The following is a 27,114-nucleotide window of genomic DNA, read 5'->3' as shown; positions in this document are numbered from 1 at the left end:
TTATGACTTTGAAAGCAATATCAGACTTAAGACTGGCAAAATTGCATTTCCTTTCCCTAGTATCCTTTAGGTAATAAGATTCTGTGATAGCCAGGGAATTTTTTTAAGCATAACATCTTTTTTCTCCATATGACTCCTTAATTCATGTAACTAGTGTTCATTTTTTTTATTTAGTTCACATCTGTACAAAGAAAATAACCCTAAGCTAATGGGTCTGAAATGTGATGGAAAAATATGAATCTCCTTTTTGTGATCTGTTTCTCTGTTGTTTTTTGTTTGTTTGTTTGTTTTGTTTTTTTTGTTTTTGGTGATTCATGTCTCCTTCAGCTGATGGAACAGTTGACAGTGGTCAGGGATCTTCTGTGTTCACAGAATCCCGAGTAAGCAGCCAACAGACAGTTTCTTATGGTTCCCAACATGAACAGGCACATTCTACTGGCACAATCCCAGGACATACAGCTTCTGTTGTCCAAGCACAATCTCAACCCCATGGGATATTTCCCCCCTCAAGTGTGGTAAGTAAATGTATAAGAGAATGTAAGACTCTATTGGGAACCAATAGATAATGTGGTAATTCACATTCTTTCTATTGTCCAAATAACAGCATAAGTCTGGAGTAGAAAATATAAATGGTGTATTTCTAAAGGAAATAGGCTCATTATAGAGAAAAATTGGAGTAGTTGTGACAAAGTAGGATATATACATTCAGTGTGTAAGAATTAACTCAACCTCCTGTGGAAAGACACCTGTGTACAAGATTTAGACCAGTCTGCATTTGATTAAAGTTAATGTTCCATGCAGCACTTAGAGTTGAAACTGTTCAAAACAGCATAAACTGGACGTAGCATTAGTTTGGGGTTGGGGGCAAAGAGAGTTTTGTAAAAGCTTTATTAAAATAATTACTCAGTATTTTCTATAAGATTTCTTATTGTATAAATACAGGTAAGATCTTCAAACCATTATAGAATGCTGCATGTGAGTACTCTAGAGTGAAGGAATCCTTTATCTGTATGACCATTTGATTTAGTGCTTGCATTTAATCATCAGTTGCTATGCGTGTTCCTGCCTTAAAGTCTGTGTTGGATACAAGTTCCTTCCCAGTATATGTTCATTTGCTTTTTCCCTTTTTATGGTATCCGTTTTATTACTGATTTATTTTCAGAATCAGTTTATGGGGATTATATCCTGAAATATTTAATTGCGCATTATTACCCTGTGTTTTACATTAGCCACTCTTGCTTCTCATTTAAAGAGTGTTTCTTTAGTTGACTCTCCAAGAGATCTTCAGAGGAAAATAAAATACATCATCTACCTCAGAAGGGGCAAGAATAACTGGCCACTGTGTAGCCTTGCTTAGTGAGATCTTTAAACAGCCAGATTTTCTTTTTTAGGAAGCTTTTAATCTGAAGTTTTATAGAACTCTTGCTCAGTCATTGAATGAAAGTCTTTCTCTGTTAAGAAAATATTATGCTTGCTCTGGTCTTATATCCTGTGGCTTGGAATAAAAGATATTTATTTCAGGAATCCATTCATCAGTCTTGATTTGGCTAGAATTGAGATGGTCACAAGAAAAATTACTAATGTACTAAGTTTTTAACGGTGGAGTTTCTGACCTTAAAAAAATGAGGTAGGTTAGAAGAATTTTTCAAAGATTATAAAAGATGTATTGCTAATCTCTGACAAATATTGCTTGTCAGCATTTCTTGTCAGTTTCTGCTTTTGTTCTAATTGATATTTTCACATCAGCATAACTAGACTTTTAAAAACCTGCTTTTAATCTCTTATCTCCACTCATCACAGGATTATTTATAAATATTAGATCTCTATTTTAGAAAAGAAAATGAATTGATTATTTATAAAGATAGTTAAGTATTTGAGCCACAAACATAGCTCTATAGTCATGGACGCTCTAGAAGAAGACTGTTTCTTAATATTCTATGGAGGTATCATGAGGAATTATTAAAAATTGAGGATTTTTAGAATTTTATTAATACCCTATCTTATTCCAGAAGAACTTGCAGCGGTTTGCAGTAATATATAAATTAAGTAGAATAAAAGGTAAGAATAAAAGGGAAACAAGGGTAGAGGAAAATGGAGCCAGCCAGGAATGAAACTAATATGACAGTACTTAAACACTTGCTGCTGGTAGGCCACAAATGAAAGCATTTGTGTAGCCAATCTTGTAAGAGAAAATATAATTAGTTACACATTTCACAGTATCTGAAAAGGAAATAACAAATTCGCTCAGGTTAACCTTATAAGTATTAGGTTTGTAGTTTTGCTAAAACGTTCTTGCTGAGGTGCCTCTAACTTTATAAATATAAGCTGGAATCTCTGATATGCATTAAAAAATGTTTTAAAATTTTTCTTTAGAGATTCAAAATAAAGGTCTTTTCCCATCAGTTTCTAATATCTAGCTGAGATTTTCTTATAGAAACCTAAGCCTAGGAGATGATGACTTTTTACCTTTGCAGATAAAGATAGGCAAGTATAATAAAATACTGTGAGTGAACAGCATTTTTAGTCTTCTAAAATAGAAATAAAAAGTTTTTTTCTGAGGTTTCCAGAGCTCCTGCAGAACAATCCAGTCATTTTTTCCCTCATCTTATAATGTATTTTAAACTAACAGAATTCAGTGTTAATAAATGGAAAATGCAAGCCAATAATCAGTTTTCCCTGCCCTGCAACCTTACACTCATTCTTATTCATGCATTTGATATCATTGTTTCAGAATTTTTACGATAATTGATCTTTCTTGTTGTAGCACATAGAAAAACATACTTAACCAACAATTGTAGAGAGAATAGTAGCCATCTTCCAAGACATCCTTTGTGGAATTATACCTCTCCTTGAAAAAAATTAACTTTGCAGAAATTGGGGTAGAATGGAACATTTCTTTATGTCATCTGTGCCCTGTTATCATTGTACATTTGGTTATTTTGTTTTCAAAGTATGTGTTTTTCATATGTGTGTTTGTTTTCTGTTTAGCCTCGTCGTGGCCGTAGCATGTCAGTTTGTGTTCCCCATCTTTCTGCTGTTCCCTCTTTGTCCTGCATCTCTCCCAGTGCTCCTTCCACCCCACCACCAGTGCTGTCTGCACCTCTTTCTCCTTCCCTCCTTCGGACTGCCCCTGAGGAAACTTTTGCCGAAAAGCTTTCTAAAGCATTGGAGAGTGTCCTGCCTATGCACTCTGCCTCTCAGCGCAAGCACCGACGCTCCAGCCTGCCTTCCCTCTTTGTCAGTACTGTATGTAACTGTAAACTTCCCGACAATGAAAAATTATAACCATTGAATACATCCAGGCATCAAAAATTTTAATAACGGAATAAAGAACAACCCTAAACTTGCTTACATATTATGCTTTTAGGATACCAGTTTTTCCCATAGGCAGCTTTTTTTGCAGTAAGGCTTTAAGGAGGAAAAAAGCAAGGAGATAGTGAGAGAGAATATTTATAAAGTCCTAGGCACATATCAGCGTGTGCCCAAAAAAATGTCTTTTCTTATGTTCTCCCACTCCCTTGCCTTTAATACTCTTGTAAAAGATATGTATATTAATAATGTTAAATTCATAGTTGGGTTGAACAAAAGTAAATCTGTCCTTTAACAAACATTACCCAAATATGTGTTCTCCTCACTTTATTCTAAAAGATCACTAATGAAGGTGGGTGAATCCATTTTTTTCCATAGCAATGAAAAATAATTGAAGAGTGAAAGTTGGTTTTCATTTGTTAGCTGTTTAAAATGATGTGATAGCAAACCAAAAGGCTGTATAATGTTCCCTCATGGAAATATTTTTTCAGAGATTATATAGTACTGGGCCTTAATGCTAATGAAATGAGCCTCTGTCATACTTAGTATAAATGACATTCTTTGGCCCCATTAATATCTATAAAAAAGATCTTTTTTTAGAAGTGTTTCAAGCTCTGTGGGACCTTGCTGCTGCTTTTCCAGATAGAATATAGTTAACCTTGTGAGCATAGCAACCCCCAAATCTTCAGATATTTGTTTGAAGAATGATTAACTATATAGTATTTTATGGCTCTGGAATATATCAAGAATAAACAACAATAAAATGGAGCATTTCTGATTATAAAGATAAGAATAGAAATCCTCTTTTACCAGTTGTGAGGAAGCAACATGTGCCACTTTGCTAACTTGATAGCGGTCTTCTCTATTTATTGGAAGAATGAAACTGATCTGCTCTTTTAAAAAGGAGTCTATGAAAGTGAATTATTATAGCATTCCATTTGCATTTGGCAGGCTAGTTTTCTAAATGTAGACTCTTAAATGTAGAATTGCTTTTGTGAACAACAAGTACAGTTAAATTAAGCTAATTGTTATTTGTTATTGTCCATTTTACCTCATTTAAGCAAATCTAGTTTGGAATAGATAGAAGAAAGATGATACTGTCACTAATTGTGTTTTTTTACTAACCATCAAAAATCTCTTCTGATTTCTAACTAGAAGATATACTGTTAGTTAGGAAAATAACACTTAAGGCTCTGACACGGCGCAGGACAGTAACAAGAATGTAGAAAATGGAAACACTTGGTATAGTAGCTTAAATTGAAGTGTGTTTCTTATATTATAAAAATAATTGGACCTATTTCCTTCCTTAAATTCTTTTCTTTTTCTACTGATATAATTCACATTAGATCTTAAGACAAACAACAATTCTGGGTAGAAACAGAATAATCACTTAGAAAATTTAATTCTTCCATTTCCGTTCAGAGACAAAAGTTAAGATATGGAAAAGCAGCTTTATTTAATGCAAAGACTCCCACAGATTGATTATATTGGCCCTGGATGTATTTAATGGATTTTTACTTTGCACATAATTTCTAAAAGCATTGTTAAATCTTTTTAACTTGTAAATTTGGTGTAACCATTTCATAGGGTTACACAAAACTACCCAGTTGTTCATGTCTAATGTAATTTCACATGTGAATGTATGAATTACTTGTCTTATTCATGTTGATACAGCCTCAGTCCATGGTGCATCCGTGTGGGGGGACCCCAACATACCCAGAATCACAGATATTTTTCCCAACTATTCATGAACGTCCAGTTTCTTTTTCACCACCTCCCACCTGTCCACCGAAGGTACCCATTTCCCAGCGGCGTAAGAGCACCTCCTTCCTGGAAGCCCAAACTTGCCACTTCCAACCCCTGCTGAGGACTGTTGGCCCAAATCTCCTTCCACCTGGTGGCAGCCCAACTAACTGGACACCAGAGGCCATAGTTATGTTGGGTACTACAGCCAATAGAATAACTGGAGAGCCATGTGAGATACAGGTTCATCCTATGTTTGAACCAACTCAAGTTTACAGTGACTGCAGACCTGGACTAATACCTCCAGAAGAAGCTCACTATTTTATTCCTCAGGAAGCAGTGTATCTAGCTGGAATACATTACCAGGCCCCAGTGGCAGAACCATATGAGGGCATTGCATGCAACTTACCAGTACTGTCAAGTCCTATGAAACAGATACCTGAACAGAAGCCAGTACAAGGGGAACCTGTCTCAAGTTCTGTCTTTGAATTTCCATCTGGCCAGACTTTCCTGGTAGGACACCTTCAGAATTTAAGATTAGATTCTGAATTGAGTCCAGGATCTCCCATCTCTAGTATTTCTGCACCTATCTGTACAGATGCTGCACGTTTGAAATTTCACCCTGTCTTTGTTCCTCATTCTGCGCCTGCTGTATTAACTCATAACAGTGAGGGCAGAAGCAGTTGTGTATTTGAATTTCATGTTCACACACCAAGCTCCTCTTCAGGAGAAGGAGGTGGAGTTTTACCTCAGCGTGTTTACCGAAATCAACAGGTCACAGTGGACTTGAATCAGGAAGACACACCTCCTCAATCAGTTGGATTACATGGCCGTCTGCAGCCTGTGACTGAAGAACAGAATAATTACTGTGCCCCAGAATTGACAGTTTCTATGATAGAGCCTATCAGACAGAACTGGCCAGTAGGAAGCCCAGAATATTCCAGTGATTCCTCACAAATTACTTCTTCAGACCCTGGTGATTTTCAATCACCTCCCCCTACAGGGGGAGCAGCTGTACCTTTTGGCTCTGACGTTTCATTACCTTTTATCCGTCTGCCTCAGACAGTGTTTCAAGAATCCCCACTTTTCTTCGGTTTCCCTCAAGGAACCACATCTCAGCAGGTCTTATCTGCCTCATTTTCTTCAGGAGGATCTGCACTCCATCCACAGGTTATAGGAAAAATTCCACAATATGTTTAACTACCATACTGTGCACCATTAACTTTAAGGTTTCTGTTCCTCCTTTCCCTGAGTCATGGATTTGAGAGGAATAGTCTAATTTTATCAATAGAACTACCCCATTTTGGGGGGATTAAGTACCCAATATGAGAGAAGCTCCCTAATATACCTACAGAATGTGCAACCCCTTGAAAAAGGCAACACAAAAACAATGATTTTAGCACTCAACTCATAAAAATCATTCACTTCTACTCATATGTGTAGGATATTTTCAACTAGCAATGAAAATGCAGATGTCTATAATGTAGAGTTGACTCAGCATTGATTATTTAGGAATGCTAATGCTAAGTGTTTCTTTTTTTCTCCCTAGAAACAAACATGACTCGTTAAAAAGAAAAAAACGTAGAAAGAATAACTTTTCTCCAAAATGAAAAAAAAAAGAAAATAGAGAATACTAATTTGAAATACAATTATGAATTATTGCACAGAATTTTCATAAGTGTGGAAGGAATTTTGTTAGTGTGAAACACAGAAAGAAGGACACATTTTAAGAATTTGCCTTAAATGAAGATGCCTTTTTAACATTAGGCATCAACCAGACAAATCAAATGTATTATATATTTCCAAATAAAATGTACATCCATAGAATTAAGGACTGATTCTAATTTTTAGTGTCTAGGGATGGAAACTAGTAGATGGTGGGTTGTTTTGGGTTTTGTTTTTAGAATTTATATTACATGCTGCAGGCCTAGTTTTTTTCTCAACAGATATAATTATATTTATGGGTAAAAGCACATGCAGTCTACCCTGAAATAGACATAATAATATTTAAGAAGTGGAGAAAGTGGTGACCATTTCATATATTCTTTTGAGACACATTATCAGATAAATACCTCTTATAAATTCTGTATAGGAGAATATGGAATATATATTCAAGACATCATTTAGGTCTTTTAAGTATTCTACTATTTTTAGAAAGGGTTATTTGTTCTTCTTATGTTCTCCCCTTATCAGAGGCATAAACAACCCCTGAAAATGTACATACAGTATGAAGTACATCGAGTAGTACTGAGAGGCAAAAAGACCCAGAAACTTGAAAATTGTTCTGACAGGCATGTAGCCTACTCACATCATTACTCTGGTTGTCATAGTTCTTAGTGTAAACCCTAATGCATTACCAGCTTTTCTCCTTTAAACTTTCCATAGTAAAATTTCAAATATCAAGTACTTAATTTACACACATATTGCAGAAGGAATGAATACTTACAGTGGTTAACCTGTTGTGGAGTGTGATGCACTAAACTAAAGTGGAACAGCAAAGATGATAGCCTTTTCGTTTCCTACCTATTTGATCCTGTACTTTTTCTCATGTTCTCATTTAAAATTATTCTCTTTATTTTGACATAGACTTCTTGATAATTTAATAGATTAATAGAAATTAATATTCTAAGTCAGGATTTCTCAAATTGGATACTATTAAAATTTTGGTCTAAATAATTCTGTATTGTGAGGGCTGTTCTTTGCGTTGTAGGATGTTTAGCAGCATCATTGATCTCCATCCATAAGATGCCAGTAACATCTTCCTCTCTCAGTTGTGACAACCAGAAATGTCTCCTGGTTTTGCCGCATATCCCGAGCTGGGCAAAGTTGCATCTGTTGAGAACTATTGCTCTACATACTTAGCAGTTTATGACAATAACAGATATTTGACAGTTATGATAACAGTCTCCATGACACTACAGAAGTAGCAAAAGGAACCAAATTAACATTGATTTTATCAAATACCTCGTTTTCCCTTAATTAATTGTACAGCTACCAAAAAAACTCATATTGATAGTCTTAGCACTTTTTTCATGGTTATTATACTTCAGAAATTTTATAATGAATCATACTGTTCCAACTAGCTAAAACTATAGTCTAAATAACATTGGTAGGTTAGGTTTTAACTGTCAGTGGTCTTGTATGGTATCAGACTATGTTCTGTGATACAGTCAAGAAAAGATGTCCCAGCGATCTCTGTATTCATACTTAATCAAGCTAATGTTTCATTTTACTCAAGCGAACTTTTTGGAGCTTAAATATTTATTGCAAAAGACTGTCTTCTATACACTGCCTTAGGGACTCTCTAATTTTTGTGTTTACTTCTTTCCTTCAGGCACAGGGGCAGAGCCAGGGTCAGCCAGCCTCAAGCAGCTTAAAAGGGGTTCCATCTTCCCAACCCGTACAGCATCTTCAGCAGGTGAGAACAACTCATTATATTTTATGGATTAGCACAGGATAAGCAGTGTTTTACATCCCTCCTGAGTTAGATTCCTGAAAGGAAAATCAAGAAACATAACATTTCTTGTGTTCATTATCATTTTAGAGAAATATCTTTAAAGTATTAGGTTAGACATACATTAAAATTTTAAAGAATTGTTATTGATAAAAATTTACCTTCTTAAACAGATGATTCTGTGCATCCTGTGACAACCCAAAGAATATCAATTTTATTTCTAGATATGTTTATAACTTGTCCCTTTAGGAGCATTTTGCTATTACTTTCAACTTACCTCTAATAATTCTATACTGCTTTTTAATTATCTCTAATCTGCTGTGTGGTGGAGTATCCAATAGTACACTAAGGGATCCTGAATGAAAGCCTTGGAGCAGCTACTTCAGGAACATGAAAAAATAATTTTTTTTTAAAACTGTGATTTGCAAGTTGTATTCCCAGAGGTTAAACTCAAGAGATGAGTATAATGCTTATATATTCAACAGCAAATGCTGCTAATTCTAAAATTAGATATCTACCTGTAGTACATTGCTGATATTATTAATATTAATTATTTGGAGGAAATATTGCTTTCTTTGGTACAATTGAATATTTATTAGCTATTTCAAATAAAATTTATAGCCACTACTTGTGTCAAAAACTTCCCAAAGAATTATCTCATTGATAGTCCCTAAAAAGAGTACTTTTTAACCGTCAAATTATAAATTAGCTTCTGTTTCTATTAGTTTCTGGTACAATGCCTTTGGTTCCCCTTATTAAATGTGGGTCACTTCCATTCCAAAATGTGGTCATGTATTCTTTGTTACTATCTTCAGAATCGGTGTTCCTTGTACAAAATATTAATTTTTATCTATTAACAATCTATAATAAGATTGCAAGTTAAATAGAACTGGTTGAGGACAGAAACACTATCATGAGTACCAAATTTTCTTTTCATTGGACCTCTGCCAATCGTAATAAACCGAGCAAATTTAAGTGTGTGCTCTGTTTTTCCTTTCCAAAGAAATTTCTTATGTATCTTACATATATGTGTGTATGTGTGTACTTACTTTAAATAAAGAATATATTGAAACAGACCATTGAGTTCAACAATTAAAAAGTATATGAGGATAGAGGAAGGCAATTCTATAAATGTCAGTGTTCAGAGAATTAAGGTAGTTGATTTTAGAAATAGAAAAAAAATGGCTAAACTACTATCTCTACAGTATAAACAAAAATTAATTCCTGATTTAGTGATGTTTTCATTTTACATGATTTTATTTTGTGACTTATTTTAAGTATAGCATCGTATTTATGTTGAAAAGTAGAATCATAAAATTAAGCCCTCAATTTACAGATAAAATGTATGCAATCCAATATATGTGTGTGTATATTTATGTCTCCAAAATCATATAGCTAGTAAGTGAGTGGAACTAAAAATTCCAATCCCGAATTCAAGATTCAAGATTTCTAGAATAGTGTTCTTTTTAATATTAAATATAGTATTCTCAAGGGCGCAAGGATAGTTCTGTGGTAGAATTTGTCCCTGCCACACAGGAAATCCGGGTTTGATTCCTGGTCCATGCATGTCTCAAAAATCAAACAAATACCCAACAAATGGTGCCACAATAACAGAATACTCACATGGAAAAATAATGGAATGTGACTCTGCCATACAGCATACAAAAAATATGTATGTATTTTAAATATATAAATATATTATATATATAATATATATACACACACATCTACAGTATTCTGTATAGACTTAGAATTCTACAAAGGTACAAGAAGAGGCATTTACTTGTTTTGATTATTGGGGTTCAACATTTTAAAAAGGTTGAAAGCCTTCTGTACTGTCTGGATAGAGTATCTAATTTTAGGCAAGGTTTTTCTTTTCCATACTGTCATGTCCCAGCATCACCTTAGGGGACCATATCTGTAGTATTATTAGAAAGAGTAAAGAAATGTATTTAGCTGAAATATTCTTTATCAAAATGAGGGATTGCTTTTTTCATGTTTTTGTCAAGAGTGCCTTCTAGTCCTATGCTTTATTTTAACAAGGTACCAAAAATAACTTTTTCCTAACAAGAAAATTTGTTGTTTGTTGGCACAAAGGGTGGTGAACTACTCTACTAACTTTAATAATTTCTTACATAAGGTCATATAGAAATTATCAGGTATTTCTTACTATTCAACTAGAGCCCATGAACTTTTTTTATAGTTACAGCACTGTGTCCAAAGGAATAGTGCACAATCGGTAAGGACTATGTGAACTGGTTTTATGAGCCACATATATGCAAAATGTGATGTCAGGCAGCTGTGCTAAACCATACCTGCTTGACTAAAGTGCTGAATATTAGCTACTGTGATTATACAAAAGCAAATCCCCATAAATTCCTGCTACAACTAATGATGGTTTTTAATTATCTTCAGCAGAGAATGAGGATATATGTCCATAAAGTGTCCATTTTTGTAAAAAGTTATTTTTAACTGTAGTAAAATATACAAAATGTAAAATAATTTTAACTGTGTTAAGTGGACAATTCTTTAACATTAAGTACATTGACAATACTATATAACCTTTACCACTATCTATTTCCAAAATATTTTCATCATTCCAAACCAAAACACATACTCATTTAGCAATAACTCCCCATTCCCTCTTCCCCAAAAAACTGGCAAAACACTATTCTACTTTCTGTCTCTGTGAATTTGTTTAAGTATTTCATCTAAGAGAAGTCATTCAATATTTTTCCTTCTGGGTCTGTCTCCTTTCACTCATGATTCTTCAGGGTTCATCCCTGTTTTACCATGTACAGGCACTTCACTTAGTTTTACGACTGGATGATACTCCATTGTATAGATATACCACATTTCATTTATCCATTCATCTGTTGATGGACACTTGGTTTGCTTCCACCTTTTAGCTGTCATCTGCCATGAGTAATGCTGTGGTGAATTTTGGTGTATAGATACATATATGAGGCCCTGTTTTCAGTTCTTTTGGGTGTATACTAAGGTAATTCTGTGTTTAACTGTTTGAGGAACTGGCATATCTTTTGCACAGCGGCAGCACCATTCTACATTCTTAGCAACATTTGCTACTTTCAGTTTTTTAATAATAGCCATCCTAATCATTAATGTCAGTTCATAACAGTGAGACCATACAGTATTTGTTCTTTTGTTTCTGGCTAATCTCACTCAGCATAATGTCTTTAAGGTCCATCCATGTTGTTACATACTCATAACTTTATTCTGTCTTACAGCTGCGTAATATTCCATTGTATGTATATACCAAAGTTTGTTTAGCCACTCATCTGTTGATGGACATTTTGACTGTTTCCATCTCTTCGCAATTGTAAATAATGCTGCTATAAACATCGGTGTGCAAATGTCCATTTGTGTCTTTGCCCTCATGTCCTCTGAGTAAATACCAAATGTACAGCACAGTACTACCTAACTGTAATACAGTTACTTTAAAACACTGAATGAAGCTGAATGTGAGAATGATAGAGGGAGGAGGGCTGGGGGTACAAATAAAATCAGAAAGAGCTCTCCTTCTCCCCTCTCTTTCTCCGCCGGCCCGCCGCGCGGCGCCCACGCCCCGCAGCAGCCGACCCGCCCGTCCTCCTTCTCCCCCCTCTTTCCCCTCCTGCTCCGGCGGCTCTCCAATCACCACGGTACCCTCTTCCCCCGCCTTCACCGGCTCCTCCGCCACCAGCCTCAACAGCCTTGCCGCCCTCACCTTTCCTCCTCCAGAACAGCTACTGGGGGAGTGGAGATAATACAGAGCAGCTCCCGGAGCCACGAAAGAGATCAAAGGGACGGCGTACCCCATCCTGGAACGGCTGACTATCTGGGAGAACCAGCTCCAGTGAGATCACCAAGGGGCACGGGCTATCCTGGGTGGGACGGCAAGCGACCGAAGTCCCTCCCTTCCACCTTCCCAGGCCAGCTGGTAGAATTGGACAGGCGGTCCCCTTAGGCCGCGGCGGCTGGTGCCCCACCACGCGAGGCCCCCCGGACCAACTGAGATAGTTGGGTCAGAAATCCCCAGACTGCGGAGAACAGTGACCGGGGGATCCCTTCCAAACATGTGACTCCCCCGTCCAGCTGGGAACAGTGCACTCTCCCGGGCTGCGACAGCTGACGCCCTCCCGCCACGCTTGGCGCCCCGGGCCGACTAGCTAATTCGACAAGACGCTCACCCGTGCTGCGGCGGCCGGCGACCCTCCCCGCATTCGGAACCCCAGGCCGGCTGGCATTCTTCCAAGACGCTTCGGCTGCCGAACCTCCCCTACGGCGAGAATTTTCCAGAGTTAAAGGACCCACAGCAACTTTCACTGGTGGAACCCGTAGACAAACGTGTGCCACGAGCGCCACCTACTGGGCAGGATAAGAAAAACAGAACCCAGAGATTGCACAGAAAAATCTTTCAACCTGTGGGGTCGAACACCCAGGGAAATCTGACTAAATGCCCAGACGCCAGCAGAAGATAACGGATCACGCTCAGAAAATTGAATATATGGCCCAGTCAAACGAAGAAACCAATAGTTCAAATGAGATACAGGAGCTGAAACAACTAATGCTGAATATATGAACAGAAATGGAAAACCTCTTCAAAAACAAAATTGATATATTGAGGGAGGACATGAAGAAGACATGGGCTGAACATGAAGAAGAAATAGAAAAACTGAAAAAACAAATCACAGAACTTATGGAAGTGAAAGATAAAGTAGAAAAGATGGAAAAAACAATGGATACCTACAATGACAGATTTAAAGAGACAGAAGATAGAATTAGTGATTTGGAGGATGAAACATCTGAATTCCAAAAAGAAACAGAAACTATCCGGAAAAGAATGGAAAAATTTGAACAAGGTATCAGGGAACTCAAGGACAATGTGAACCGTACAAATATACGTGTAGTGGGTGTCCCAGAAGGAGAAGAGAAGGGAAAAGGAGGAGAAAAACTAATGGAAGAAATTATCACTGAAAATTTCCCAACTCTTATGAAAGACCTAAAATTACAGATCCAAGAAGTGCAGCACACCCCAAAGAGATTAGACACAAATAGGCGTTCCCCAAGACACTTACTAGTTAGAATGTCAGAGGTCAAAGAGAAAGAGAGGATCTTGAAAGCAGCGAGAGAAAAACAATCTATCACATACAAGGGAAACCCAATAAGACTATGTGTAGATTTCTCAGCAGAAACCATGGAAGCTAGAAGACAGTGGGATGATATATTTAAGTTACTAAAAGAGAAAAACTGCCAGCCAAGACTCCTATATCCAGCAAAATTGTCCTTCAAAAATGAGGGAGAAATTAAAACATTCTCAGACAAAAAGTCACTGAGAGAATTTGTGACCAAGAGACCAGCTCTGCAAGAAATACTAAAGGAAGCACTAGAGTCAGATACAAAAAGACAGAAGAGAGAGGCATGGAGAAAAGTGTAGAAAGAAGGAAAGTCAGATATGATATATATAATACAAAAGGCAAAATGTTAGAGGAAAATATTATCCAAACAGTAATAACTCTAAATGTTAATGGACTGAATTCCCCAATCAAAAGACATAGACTGGCAGAATGGATTAAAAAACAGGATCCTTCCATATGCTGTCTACAGGAAACACATCTTAGACCCAAAGATAAACATAGGTTGAAAGTGAAAGGTTGGGAAAAGATATTTGATGCCAATAACAACCAGAAAAGAGCAGGAGTGGCTATACTAATATCCAACAAATTAGACTTCAAATGTAAAACAGTTAAAAGAGACAAAGAAGGACACTATATACTATTAAAAGGAACAATTAAGCAAGAAGACATAACAATCATAAATATTTACGCATCGAACCAGAATGCCCCAAAATACGTGAGGAATACACTGCAAACACTGAAAAGGGAAATAGACACAAATACCATAATAGTTGGAGACTTCAATTCACCACTCTCATCAATGGACAGAACATCTAGACAGAGGATCAATAAAGAAATAGAGAACCTGAATATTACTATAAATGAGCTTGACTTAACAGACATTTATAGGACATTACATCCCACAACAGCAGGATACACCTTTTTCTCAAGTGCTCATGGATCATTCTCAAAGATAGACCATATGCTGGGTCACAAAGCAAGTCTTAACAAATTTAAAAAGATTGAAATCATACACAACACTTTCTCTGATCATAAAGGAATGAAGTTGGAAATCAATAATAGGCGGAGTGCCAGAAAATTCATAAATACATGGAGGCTCAACAACACACTCTTAAACAACAAGTGGGTCAAAGAAGAAATTGCAAGAGAAATTAGTAAATACCTAGAGGCAAATGAAAATGAAGACACAACATATCAAAACTTATGGGACGCAGCAAAGGCAGTGCTAAGAGGGAAATTTATTGCCCTAAATGCCTTTATCAGAAAAGAAGAAAAGGCAAAAATGCAGGAATTAACTGTCCACTTGGAAGAACTGGAGAAAGAACAGCAAACTAATCCCAAAGCAAGCAAAAGGAAAGAAATAACAAAGATTAGAGCAGAAATAAATGAAATTGAAAACATGAAAACAATAGAGAAAATCAATAAGACCAGAAGTTGGTTCTATGAGAAAATCAACAAGATTGATGGGCCCTTAGCAAGATTGACAAAAAGAAGAAGAGAGAGGATGCAAATAAATAAGATTAGAAATGGAAGAGGAGACATAACTACTGATCTCACAGAAATAAAGGAGGTAATAACAGGATACTATGAACAGCGCTAATAAATACAACAATTTAGATGAAATGGACAGGTTCCTGGAAAGACATGAACAACCAACTTTGACTCAAGAAGAAATAGACGACCTCAACAAACCAATCACAAGTAAAAAGATTGAATTAGTTATTCAAAAGCTCCCTAAAAAGAAAAGTCCAGGACCAGACGGCTTCACATGTGAATTCTATCAAACATTCCAGAAAGAATTAGTACCTACTCTCCTCAAACTCTTCAACATAATCGAAGTGGAGGGAAAACTACCTAATTCATTCTATGAAGCCAACATCACCCTCATACCAAAACCAGGCAAAGATATTACAAAAAAAGAAAACTACAGACCAATCTCTCTAATGAATACAGATGCAAAAATCCTCAATAAAATTCTAGCAAATCGTATCCAACAACAGATTAAAAGAATTATACATCATGACCAAGTAGGATTCATCCCAGGTATGCAAGGATGGTTCAACATAAGAAAATCAATTAATGTAATACACCATATCAACAAATCAAAGCAGAAAAATCACATGATCATCTCAATTGATGCAGAGAAGGCATTTGACAAGATTCAACATCCTTTCCTGCTGAAAACACTTCAAAAGATAGGAATACAAGGGAACTTCCTTAAAATGATAGAGGGAATATATGAAAAACCCACAGCTAATATCATCCTCAATGGGGAAAAATTGAAAACTTTCCCCCTAAGATCAGGAACAAGACAAGGATGTCCACTATCACCACTATTATTCAACATTGTGTTGGAAGTTCTAGCCAGAGCAATTAGGCAAGAAAAAGAAATACAAGGCATCAAAATTGGAAAGGAAGAAGTAAAACTATCACTGTTTGCAGACGATATGATACTATACGTAGAAAACCCAGAAAAATCCACAACAAAATTACTAGAGCTAATAAATGAGTACAGCAAAGTAGCAGGCTACAAGATCAACATTCAAAAATCTGTAGCTTTTCTATACACTAGTAATGAACAAGCTGAGGCGGAAATCAAGAAACGAATCCCATTTACAATCGCAACTAAAAGAATAAAATACCTAGGAATAAATTTAACCAAAGAGACAAAAAACCTATATAAAGAAAACTACAAAAAACTGCTAAAAGAAATCACAGAAGACCTAAATAGATGGAAGGACATACCGTGTTCATGGATTGGAAGACTAAATATAATTAAGATGTCAATCCTACCTAAACTCATCTACAGATTCAATGTAATACCAATCAAAATCCCAACAACTTATTTTTCAGAATTAGAAAAACCAATAAGCAAATTTATCTGGAAGGGCAGGTTGCCCCGAATTGCTAAAAACATCTTGAGGAAAAAAAACGAAGCTGGAGGTCTAGCGATGCCGGACTTTAAAGCATATTATGAAGCCACAGTGGTCAAAACAGCATGGTATTGGCATAAAGATAGATATATCGACCAATGGAATCGAATAGAGTGCTCAGATATAGACCCTCTCATCTATGGACATTTGATCTTTGATAAGGCAGTCAAGCCAACTCACCTGGGACAGAACAGTCTCTTCAATAAATGGTGCCTAGAGAACTGGATATCCATATGCAAAAGAATGAAAGAAGACCCATCTCTCACACCCTATACAAAAGTTAACTCAAAATGGATCAAAGATCTAAACATTAGGTCTAAGACCATAAAACAGTTAGAGGAAAATGTAGGGAGATATCTTATGGATCTTACAACTGGAGGCGGTTTTATGGACCTTAAACCTAAAGCAAGAGCACTGAAGAAGGAAATAAATAAATGGGAACTCCTCAAAATTAAACACTTTTGTGCATCAAAGAACTTCATCAAGAAAGTAGAAAGACAGCCTTCACAATGGGAGACAATATTTGGAAATGATATATCAGATAAAGGTCTAGTATCCAGAATTTATAAAGAGATTGTTCATCTCAACAACAAAAAGACAGCCAACCCAATTACAAAATGGGAAAAAGACTTGAACAGACACCTCTCAGAAGAGGAAATACGGATGGCCAAGAGGCACATGAAGAGATGCTCAATGTCCCTGGCCATTAGAGAAATGCAAATCAAAACCACAATGAGATATCATCTCACACCCACCAGAATGGCCATTATCAACAAAACAGAAAATGACAAGTGCTGGAGAGGATGCGGAGAAAGAGGCACACTTATCCACTGTTGGTGGGAATGTCAAAGGGTGCAACCACTGTGGAAGGCAGTTTGGCGGTTCCTCAAAAAGCTGAATATAGAATTGCCATACGACCCAGCAATACCATTGCTAGGTATCTACTCAAAGGACTTAAGGGCAAAGACACAAACGGACATTTGCACACCAATGTTTATAGCAGCATTATTTACAATTGCAAAGAGATGGAAACAGCCAAAATCTCCATCAACAGAAGAGTGGCTAAACAAACTGTGGTATATACATACGATGGAATATTATGCAGCTTTAAGACAAGATAAACTTATGAACCATGTAATAACATGGATGGACCTAGAGAATATTATGCTGAGTGAATCCAGCCAAAAACTAAAGGACAAATACTGTATGGTCCCACTGATGTGAACGGACATTCGAGAATAAACTTGAAATATGTCATTGGTAACAGAGTTCAGCAGGAGTTAGAAACAGGGTAAGACAATGGGTAATTGAAGCTGAAGGGATACAGACTGTGCAACAGGACTAGATACAAAAACTCAAAAATGGACAGCACAATAATACCTAATTGTAAAGTAATCATGTTAAAACACTGAATGAAGCTGCATCTGAGCTATAGGTTTTTGTTTTGTTTTGTGTTGTTTTGTTTTGATTTTACTATTATTACTTTTATTTTTTTCTCTATATTAACATTCTATATCTTTTTCGGTTATGTTGCTAGTTCTTCTAAACCAATGCAAATGTACTAAGAAATGATGATCATGCAGCTATGTGATGATGTTAAGAATTAATGATTGCATGTGTAGAATGGTATGATCTCTAAATGTTGGGTTAATTTCTTTTTTTCCGTTAATTAAAAAAAAAAAAAAAGAGAAGGGATAATTGGAGATGAAGGGATACAGACTGTACAACGGGACTGGATATAAAAACTCAGAAATGGACAGCACAATACTACCCAATTGTAATGCAATTATGTTAAAACACTGAATGAAGCTGCATGTGAGGTATAGGTTTTTTGTTTTTGTTTTTTTTGTTTTTTTTTCTTTCTATTATTGTTTTAATTCTTATTCTGTTGTCTTTTTATTTCTTTTTCTAAATCGATGCAAATGTACTAAGAACTGATGAATATGCAACTATGTGATGTTATTAAGAATTACTGATTGTACATGTACATTGAAATGATTTCTAATTGTTTTGTTAATTCTTTTTTTAATTAATAAAAAAAATGTTTCTATGCTAAAAAAAAAAAAAAGAGGCACACTTATCCACTGTTGGTGGGAATGTCAAAGGGTGCAACCACTGTGGAAGGCAGTTTGGCGGTTCCTCAAAAAGCTGAATATAGAATTGCCATACGACCCAGCAATACCATTGCTAGGTATCTACTCAAAGGACTTAAGGGCAAAGACACAAACGGACATTTGCACACCAATGTTTATAGCAGCGTTATTTACAATTGCAAAGAGATGGAAACAGCCAAAATCTCCATCAACAGACGAGTGGCTAAACAAACTGTGGTATATACATACGATGGAATATTATGCAGCTTTAAGACAAGATAAACTTATGAACCATGTAATAACATGGATGGACCTAGAGAATATTATGCTGAGTGAATCCAGCCAAAAACTAAAGGACAAATACTGTATGGTCCCACTGATGTGAACGAACATTCGAGAATAAACTTGAAATATGTCATTGGTAACAGAGTTCAGCAGGAGTTAGAAACAGGGTAAGACAATGGGTAATTGAAGCTGAAGGGATACAGACTGTGCAACAGGACTAGATACAAAAACTCAAAAATGGACAGCACAATAATACCTAATTGTAAAGTAATCATGTTAAAACACTGAATGAAGCTGCATCTGAGCTATAGGGTTTTTTTTGTTTTTGTTTGCTTGTTGGTTTGTTTGTTGTTGTTGTTTTTTACTATTATTACTACTTTTATTTCTTTTCTTTATATTAACATTTTACATCTTTTTCTGTTGTGTTGCTAGTTCCTCTAAACCGATGCAAATGTACTAAGAAACAATGATCATGCATCTATGTGATGATGTTAAGAATTACTGAGTGCATATGTAGAACGGTATGTTTTCTAAATGTTGTGTTAATTTCTTTTTTTTTTCTTTCCGTTAATAAAAAAGTAAAAAATAAAAAAAATAAATAAAAAATCAGAAAGAAAGATAGGTGATAAAGATTGAGATGGTATAATCTAGGAATGCCTAGAGTGTATAATGATATTGACTAAATGTACAAATTTTAAAAAATGTTTTTGCATGAGGAAAAACAAAGGAATGTCATTATTGCAGAGTGCTGAAAATAGATGGTAATTAATATTTTAAAATTTCAACTTATGTGTGAGACTAAAGCAAGAAATGTTCATTTGGTACAAAATTTATATTTTGACTAGTGCATTTCCTAATATAACATGTAGACAGCTTAATTGAACACCATAAGTACATGGACCCTTGAGTAGGACGTGAGATTTTGTTGGTTTGTCCAGAGTGATGCCCCGATAAATCCCAGAGTGATTTGAACAGAGAATAAAAAAGTATTTGCAAAGTCCCCTTTGGGGAATGGTGAGAAAGGGTTTGGAAAATTCAACTTCCCCAAGTTGAATTCTTGATATTCTCACAAGCAGTGTGGACAACCAGAGCTATAGGCTGAGCCCCCAGTCTTGGGGTTTGTTCATATGAAACTTAACCCCACAAAGGATATGTCAAGCCTACTTAAAATTAGGCTGAAGAGTCACCCCCAAGAGAACCTCTTTTCTTGCTCAGATGTGGCCTCTCTCTCCAGCCAACACAACAAGCAAACTCACCACCCTCCCCCTGTCTACGTGGGACATGACTCCCAGGGGGTGTGGACCTTCCTGGCAACGTGGGACAGAAACCCTGGAATGAGCTGAGATTCAGCATCAAGGGATTGAGAAAAACCCTAAAATGAGCTGAGACTCAGCATCAAGGGATTGAGAAAACCTCCTCGACCAAAAGGGGGAAGAGTGAAATGAGACATAGTGTCAATGGCTGAGAGATTCCAAACAGAGTTGAGAGGTTATCCTGGAGGTTATTCTTACGCATTAAGTAGATACCACCTTGTTATTCAAGATGCAGTGGAAAGGCTGGAGGGAACTGCCTAAAAATGTAGAACTGTGTTCCAGTAGCCATGTTTCTTGATGATGATTGAATAATGATATAGCTTTCACAATGTGACTGTGTGATTGTGAAAACCTTGTGTCTGATGTTCCTTTTATCTACCATGTCAACAGACAAGTAGAACATATGGAATAAAAATAAGTAATAGGGGGAGGGGAACAAATGTTAAAATAAATTTAGGTTGAAATGCTAGTGATCAAAGAAAGGATGGGGTAACGGGTATATTTTTTAAAAATTTTCTGTTTTCGTTTTATTTCTTTTTCTGAATATATGCAAATGTTTCAAGAAATGATCATGATGATGAATATGCAACTATGTGATATTGTGAATTACTGATTATATTTGTAGAACGGAATGATCAAAATAGGAATGTTTGCGTTTGTTTGGTGTTTTTTGGTATTAAATAAAATAACTAAAAATAGCCATCCTAATGGATGTGAAGTAGCATCTTGTTATTGTGGTTTTAATTTGCATTTCTCTAATGGTTAATGATGGTGAGTATCTTTTCATATACTGATTGAATATCTTCTTTGGAGAAACGTCTGTTCAAATCCTTGTTTTGTTTATATCGGTTGTTTGTCTTTTTGTTGAGTTGTAGATGTTCTTTATCCTGGTTATTAAACCCTTATCAGATATATGGTTTCTAAATATTTTTCTCCCATATTGTAGGTTGTCTTTTCATTTTCTTTATGAATGAAAATGAAAAATGAAATGTCTTTTCATTTTTAATGTCCTTTGAGGCACCAAAGTTCTTAATTTTGATGAAATCCATTTTAACTACTTTTTCTTTTGTTGCTTTTGCTGTAAAATCTAAAAATCTATTACAGTTACTCCATTACTGCCTCTTTTGGTATTTAGTTTCTTTTTTGTAGTGTACCATACTATAATAAATAATATTTTAGGTCAAAAGGTGTGTATGTATTGGGAGTTAGGGAGTATAGGGAGAGCAATACGAATAAGGTAGAAGGCAAAAAAGTGGAATATTGTAGGGCAGAAACAAATATACCTTTAGAACAGAGGTATGTGAAGGTGTAGGTTCGGGAAAGAGTCAACTGAGTCCAGTCTTGATGCAAGCATGGTTTAGCATTAATGGGTGGTAGGAGAAAGTGTGTCCCCAAGATACATGTCCAGATATAAGAAAGGGATTTTTCCTCAAATTTATTCCTAGAAAACAGCAGGGTCACCATATGTTCAAACACTTACACTCTTATATTGCAGAGTTCTCACTGTTTTTGATTTTGGACAACTGCAACTGAATCAGTGAAAAATATAACTTAAAAATGGTGAGAAAAAATGTGCTTGCAAGGGCCTTAAATGTTGTAGGGTAAAAATGTTTATAGAGAACATCTGACAGAATTGGTTGTAAAAGGTTTTTTTAAAGCCAAGAAATTACACACAGACACGGTCCTTCTTAGAGGGATGATTTCTCTATTCAAGTACAGTAAATCAGTGTAAATTGTTTAAAGATCACTTTAAGAAGTTAATACAAACGTTACATGAATATGTCTACAAAACAGTGCAAAAACAAAATTCCAACTATCCTAATATTTAAGCCATGTGCTTTTTGTCACTGCATATTTTACCCCAAGTTACAACTTAGTGTGTGTTGGGCTCCAAAAAACTGAGTACTAATAATGTAGCTCCAGTGAAGATAAAAACATTTATGTCTTACATTAAAGATTTGAATAGGGGTTGGGTGGGGATGGTATTTTGAAATTAGTATATTTATGTAATATTCAGTTTTAATGTAGGTATGTGAATTAATGAGTTAAATATTTTCTAGATATTTCATTCACATTTCTCAATATATTCAAGCTAGGCAGAAAAGTTTTCTATTTTTAGCTCTTCTTTTTCAGTCAGAAAATGAGTAAATTGTCTTATGTTCCGAGTTGCATTATATTTGGCTATGTGTTGCATAATTAGTTTCTGAAAATGAATTTTATATAATTCAACATCCATTCATTCCTGATTATTAAAAGTTAAAATCAGAATAAATCAGACATTATTAACCAGGACTAAAACAGTATGGCTACTCTCCATCATATTTTGGTGTTCTTTTGGTGATTTTAATTGGTATATTAAAAGTAAGTTATAGGGTAGGCCACGGTGACTCAGAGGTAGAGTTCTCACCTGCCATAGCAGAAACCGGAGTTCAATTCCTGGTGCCTGCCCATGCAAAAAAAAAAGAAGTTATAAATGTCAGGAGATGAAAAATATTTGCAGATTATCACCTAACAAAATCTAAAATGCTATAAAGGTAGCTTGATACATAATAAATATACAAATAATTTGTCTTGACTGGTAAAATCAGTAACCAATTAGTTGTATAGCTATTTCCAGACATACGTAAGAGGCTATTGGTTGTAACATTAAGTAGCAAAAATATCATAAACCACCAGAATTTTCATCATTAGGTGATTGATGCCATTGATAAATGAAAATAGCCTGTTGTAGAATAATATTTATAAGATAGGCATGTTTTTTATTTGTTTGGCCACCAAAAATAAAGAAAAGACAATGTGCCTATTTGTAAATGATCATTTATGCGTCGGGAAAATAAACAAAGCAAAACATAAAGATGTACCAAACCATTAATAGTGGTTGCCTCTAGAGAATGGGAAGAAATACTTCTGTTGAACATTATAGTAATATTTTGGCTAAAAATCTTTTTACAAACAGGTGTTCCTTTTGCATTAAAAAAATTGTTAGTTATAGGTATTAGAGGGTCTTGAAATTTAGCTATAAAGATCGGATTTTTATTTGTTAGCCAAGAGGGGCTATAAATCTAGTAGCAATACTCCTATTTTTATTTGGCTTATTAGAGAATTTAGTATTTGGGTACCAGTTATGTTTCATGCATTGAATTAGGTGTCTTATGCCACAGCATTTACATATGTTGATTCCCAAATGTCATTTCCTTTGTTTCACTTTGAATGGTGATAGCATCCTTGATTTCAAAGGAGGAAAGTTTATCTTGGCAACTGAATGAGTGATGTAAGGTCTTGTGGTTAGCAAATGGTAGAGCTGAAATTTGAAACTGTCCCCTGATAACAAATTTCAATGCTTTTCCCACTATTTTGTAGCTATAATCAGAGCTGTTCATCAAGCAGATTAATTATGCAGTTGATAAAATAGATTAAAGGAACAAGATTAAAGGACAGACTGGATTAACCTAATATAGGAGCTAAAGTGAGTGCTGATGCCAAGAAATGGGAAAAAAACGGAGAGAGGAGCTATTTTGAAGTGGTATCCCAACAGTCTTTGTAAGTGGCCTGCTGTTGGGGCAAGGGGGATAGTGAGTGAAGAAACAATGGTGACTCAAGTTTTAAAATGTTGGTTAATTATTCTTGGTACCATCACAAATAAGTAATACTAGAAGAAAAACATTTTAAAGTGAATTAATGAATTTGGGATTGTAGATGTCTTGGTTAATAAAACGATCATATTTACAGATGCCAAAGGTCTTCAGTAAACATACTTCCTTAGAGGCAGCTATTAATGACTTGAAGTAAAAGTGAATTCTTAAATTTTATTCTCAGGGAATACAGCAGACAGGCCCCCCTCAACAGACAGTGCAGTATTCACTTCCACAGACATCAACCTCCAGCGAGGCCACTGCTGCACAGCCAGTGAGTCAGTTTCAAACTCCACAGGTCTTGCCTCAAGTATCAGCTGGAAAACAGGTAAACAATTTGAGAGGATGCTGAAAGGAATCCTATGTAACTTGTCCTTACCTGTGGCTAGGCTTTTACTTTCTCCTCTAATGGTGAAATATCCCATTAGGTATAGTTAATCTCATGGCAAAAAAATGAAGTGAACATTGGTCCTTTTGTGCATATGCACTGGTTATATAAATGGGGACATACTGACAAGAATGACAACCCCAAATATCTAATTTTTAGGTTTACCAGGCTAAAGGTATCATGGTATTTGAACTAATAGGCTAAATAAAGGTACTTTGATAACTCTGAATCCTGTGACATTCTCTGTAGTTTGTCATCTGTATCTACTATTCTGGGTTTGCAACTATGCTGTGTTTTCATGTAAATTTCTGCAGTGTCATCCCTCATTGTCTACTGACAGTCATAAAAGCCCTATATAGGAAATGGTGGGTTTTTTCCAAAGTAGTTCTAGTCTCTTAAAGAGTATTCTGAATAAGGTATACTCTTGCAAATGACTTTCTTCATTTTAATATTTCTTGTGCTTGTGTGCTGACACAGTGTATTATTGCTGTCATATTTCATCACATCTGAGATACCATCATGGTGTACCATTATTTATGTACCACTGAGTACTAAAACACCATCAATTTTAAGATATTTCCCAATTTCACAGATTTTAAAATGACACGGGTTAGATTCCATACTAGAATCAATGAAAAATGGTAATTATACCTCCTTCTGTAGAGCTGTTAGACTTCAGAACTGTAGAGACAATACGGATAACATCTAATTCCTCTAGGAAGAAATTCATTTGAATTTCAGGAAGTACTGTCACAGATTAGTTACAACAAACATGCCTCTAGACTCTGGTATGGGAAACATATCTCAACAAAGCTGTTTAAAAAATGCCTATGGAGCTATCCTTTTTTAATGGTTGAATGGTAAAGCCTTCATAAAATTTTCTACAACAGAAGATCTGGAACAGTGGCCAACTTCTTTGTTTCCTGCTGTCCTTGGCCTGGTCTTATATGGCACATTAACATACACTAATGTATGCAGTGTTTTGGTTTTTTGTTTTTTTATTCCTTTTCTTTTGGCTAATACATAAATCTTGCTTTGGCAGTCTTGCTTTCTAAAAAAAAGTCTTTTGTTTTTCTTTACCTTCCCAGCTTCCAGTTTCCCAGCCAGTACCAACTATCCAAGGCGAATCTCAGATACCAGTTGCAACACAACCCTCAATTGCTCCAGCCCACTCTGGTGCTCACTTCCTCCCTATGGGACAGCCACTCCCGACTTCCTTACTCCCTCAGTACCCTCTCTCTCAAATTCCCATATCGACTCCTCATGTGTCTACAGCTCAGACAGGTTTCTCATCCCTTCCAATCACAATGGCAGCTGGCGTTAATCAGCCTCTGCTCACCTTGGCTTCATCTGCTGCAGCACCTGCAATCCCCGGGGGATCATCTGTGGTTCCTAGTCAGCTTCCAACCCTTCTGCAGTCTGTGACTCAGCTGCCAAGTCAGGTTCACCCACAGCTTCTGCAACCAGCAGTTCAGTCCATGGGAATACCACCTAACCTTGGACAAGCTGCTGAGGTTCCACTTCCCTCTGGAGATGTTCTATACCAGGTATTGTGTTAGCTGTCTAAAAGGAGAGCATCAGAGAGTTTGGTTCCAATAGTAAAAAGGACTTGCTAGAAGCTAGTAGTTGAGTATCGACTAGCAATAACAGTAATTACTGATCCCAATTGGAGAAGCTAAAATGGTAATATTCTGGGAAGGTTGTTGATATCTGATGATTCCTATCCATTTATCTCAACATCTTTGGGGGAAAAATGATATCTCAGTATTCTGTATTCAGTGCTAGAATGGAATTCTAGATATTATAAATAGTATATACATTGGCCACTTTTTTATAGGCAGAGTAAATAAAATAGCCAACATGGTATCAATAAAAAAGCTTCAGAGTTTGGATTTAGAATATTTGTATGTCTTGATATGACCAGAATGACCGATACCTTGAAGATGTTTTGCATTCTTTCATTTAAGATCAGCTAGAAAGTAGATATTTTCCTAGAAGGATTCATAAATTTGTTCCTCCTATTTAAATAATCTCATCATTTAATGTATGATTGTAGACTCCTCCCTCCAAACTGGAACTAGTCCACCATTTCGAGAATTATTTTTAAATATTCCTTATTTTTAGAAAGAGATTGAGCTCCTATTCTTCTTTGCTATGTGCTTTTTTTTTGCACAGCTTGCTGTTTTGCTAATTTGATGACCCAACTTGCACTAACTCACCTTCCTCATTTCTGTCACAGGGTTTCCCACCTCGACTGCCACCACAATACCCAGGAGATTCAAATATTGTTTCCTCTTCCAACGTTGCTTCTGTTTGCATCCCTTCAACAGTACTATCTCCTCCCATGCCCACAGAAGCATTAGCTGCACCAAGTTACTTTCCTACAGTAATGCATCCATATATGGAATCAAATCTTTTGGTTCCTGTGGGTGGTATAGGAGGACAGGTTCAAGTGCCCCAACCAGCAGTGAGTTTAGCACAACAAGTTCCCCCTACATCCTCCCAGCGGGCAGCTCTGGAGGTAAATGAAATTACTGCATGTTTATATATAAAACATAAATATAATAGGATAAAAATGACAAAGGAGGAACATAGGCTCCCTGGTTTAGAACTTTTTTGGAGACTATTTCAAACTAATTTCTGAATGACTTTTTCTTACAGCAGAATGAAATGCCATTGTGGGGGCCTTGTTGCCACTGGCTGTTCTGTTGGGAAGTGAGTGTGCCTTGGAGAAGATTAACCGTGTTAGCACTTCACTTCTCTAGCTAGTATACTTTATCCATTTTTCTTGCCCTTTCACAAATTCTTGCCACACAGTCATAAAAG

General features: G+C 36.0%; 1 protein-coding gene across 6 annotated transcripts in view; it reads left to right on the top strand.

Moving 5' to 3' along the window:
* Nucleotides 1–27,114, top strand: part of WNK1 (WNK lysine deficient protein kinase 1) — a 194,163-nt gene that overhangs the window by 141,386 nt on the left and 25,663 nt on the right. For 2 of the 6 annotated variants that reach the window (XM_077169633.1, XM_077169632.1), the window contains exons 8-12: nucleotides 328–515; nucleotides 8,387–8,470; nucleotides 24,085–24,228; nucleotides 25,377–25,835; nucleotides 26,528–26,809. In XM_077169633.1, the coding sequence (XP_077025748.1) occupies nucleotides 328–515; nucleotides 8,387–8,470; nucleotides 24,085–24,228; nucleotides 25,377–25,835; nucleotides 26,528–26,809 (1,157 nt within the window). Of the gene's footprint in view, nucleotides 1–327; nucleotides 516–4,983; nucleotides 6,223–8,386; nucleotides 8,471–24,084; nucleotides 24,229–25,376; nucleotides 25,836–26,527; nucleotides 26,810–27,114 lie in introns of all 6 variants that reach the window. The other 4 variants (XM_077169637.1, XM_077169635.1, XM_077169634.1 and 1 more) reach the window with 4 other exon arrangements.

Source organism: Tamandua tetradactyla, chromosome 7 (assembly GCF_023851605.1).
Source record: "Tamandua tetradactyla isolate mTamTet1 chromosome 7, mTamTet1.pri, whole genome shotgun sequence".
NCBI lineage: Eukaryota > Metazoa > Chordata > Mammalia > Pilosa > Myrmecophagidae > Tamandua > Tamandua tetradactyla.
This window is presented reverse-complemented; position numbering and strand designations above follow the sequence as displayed.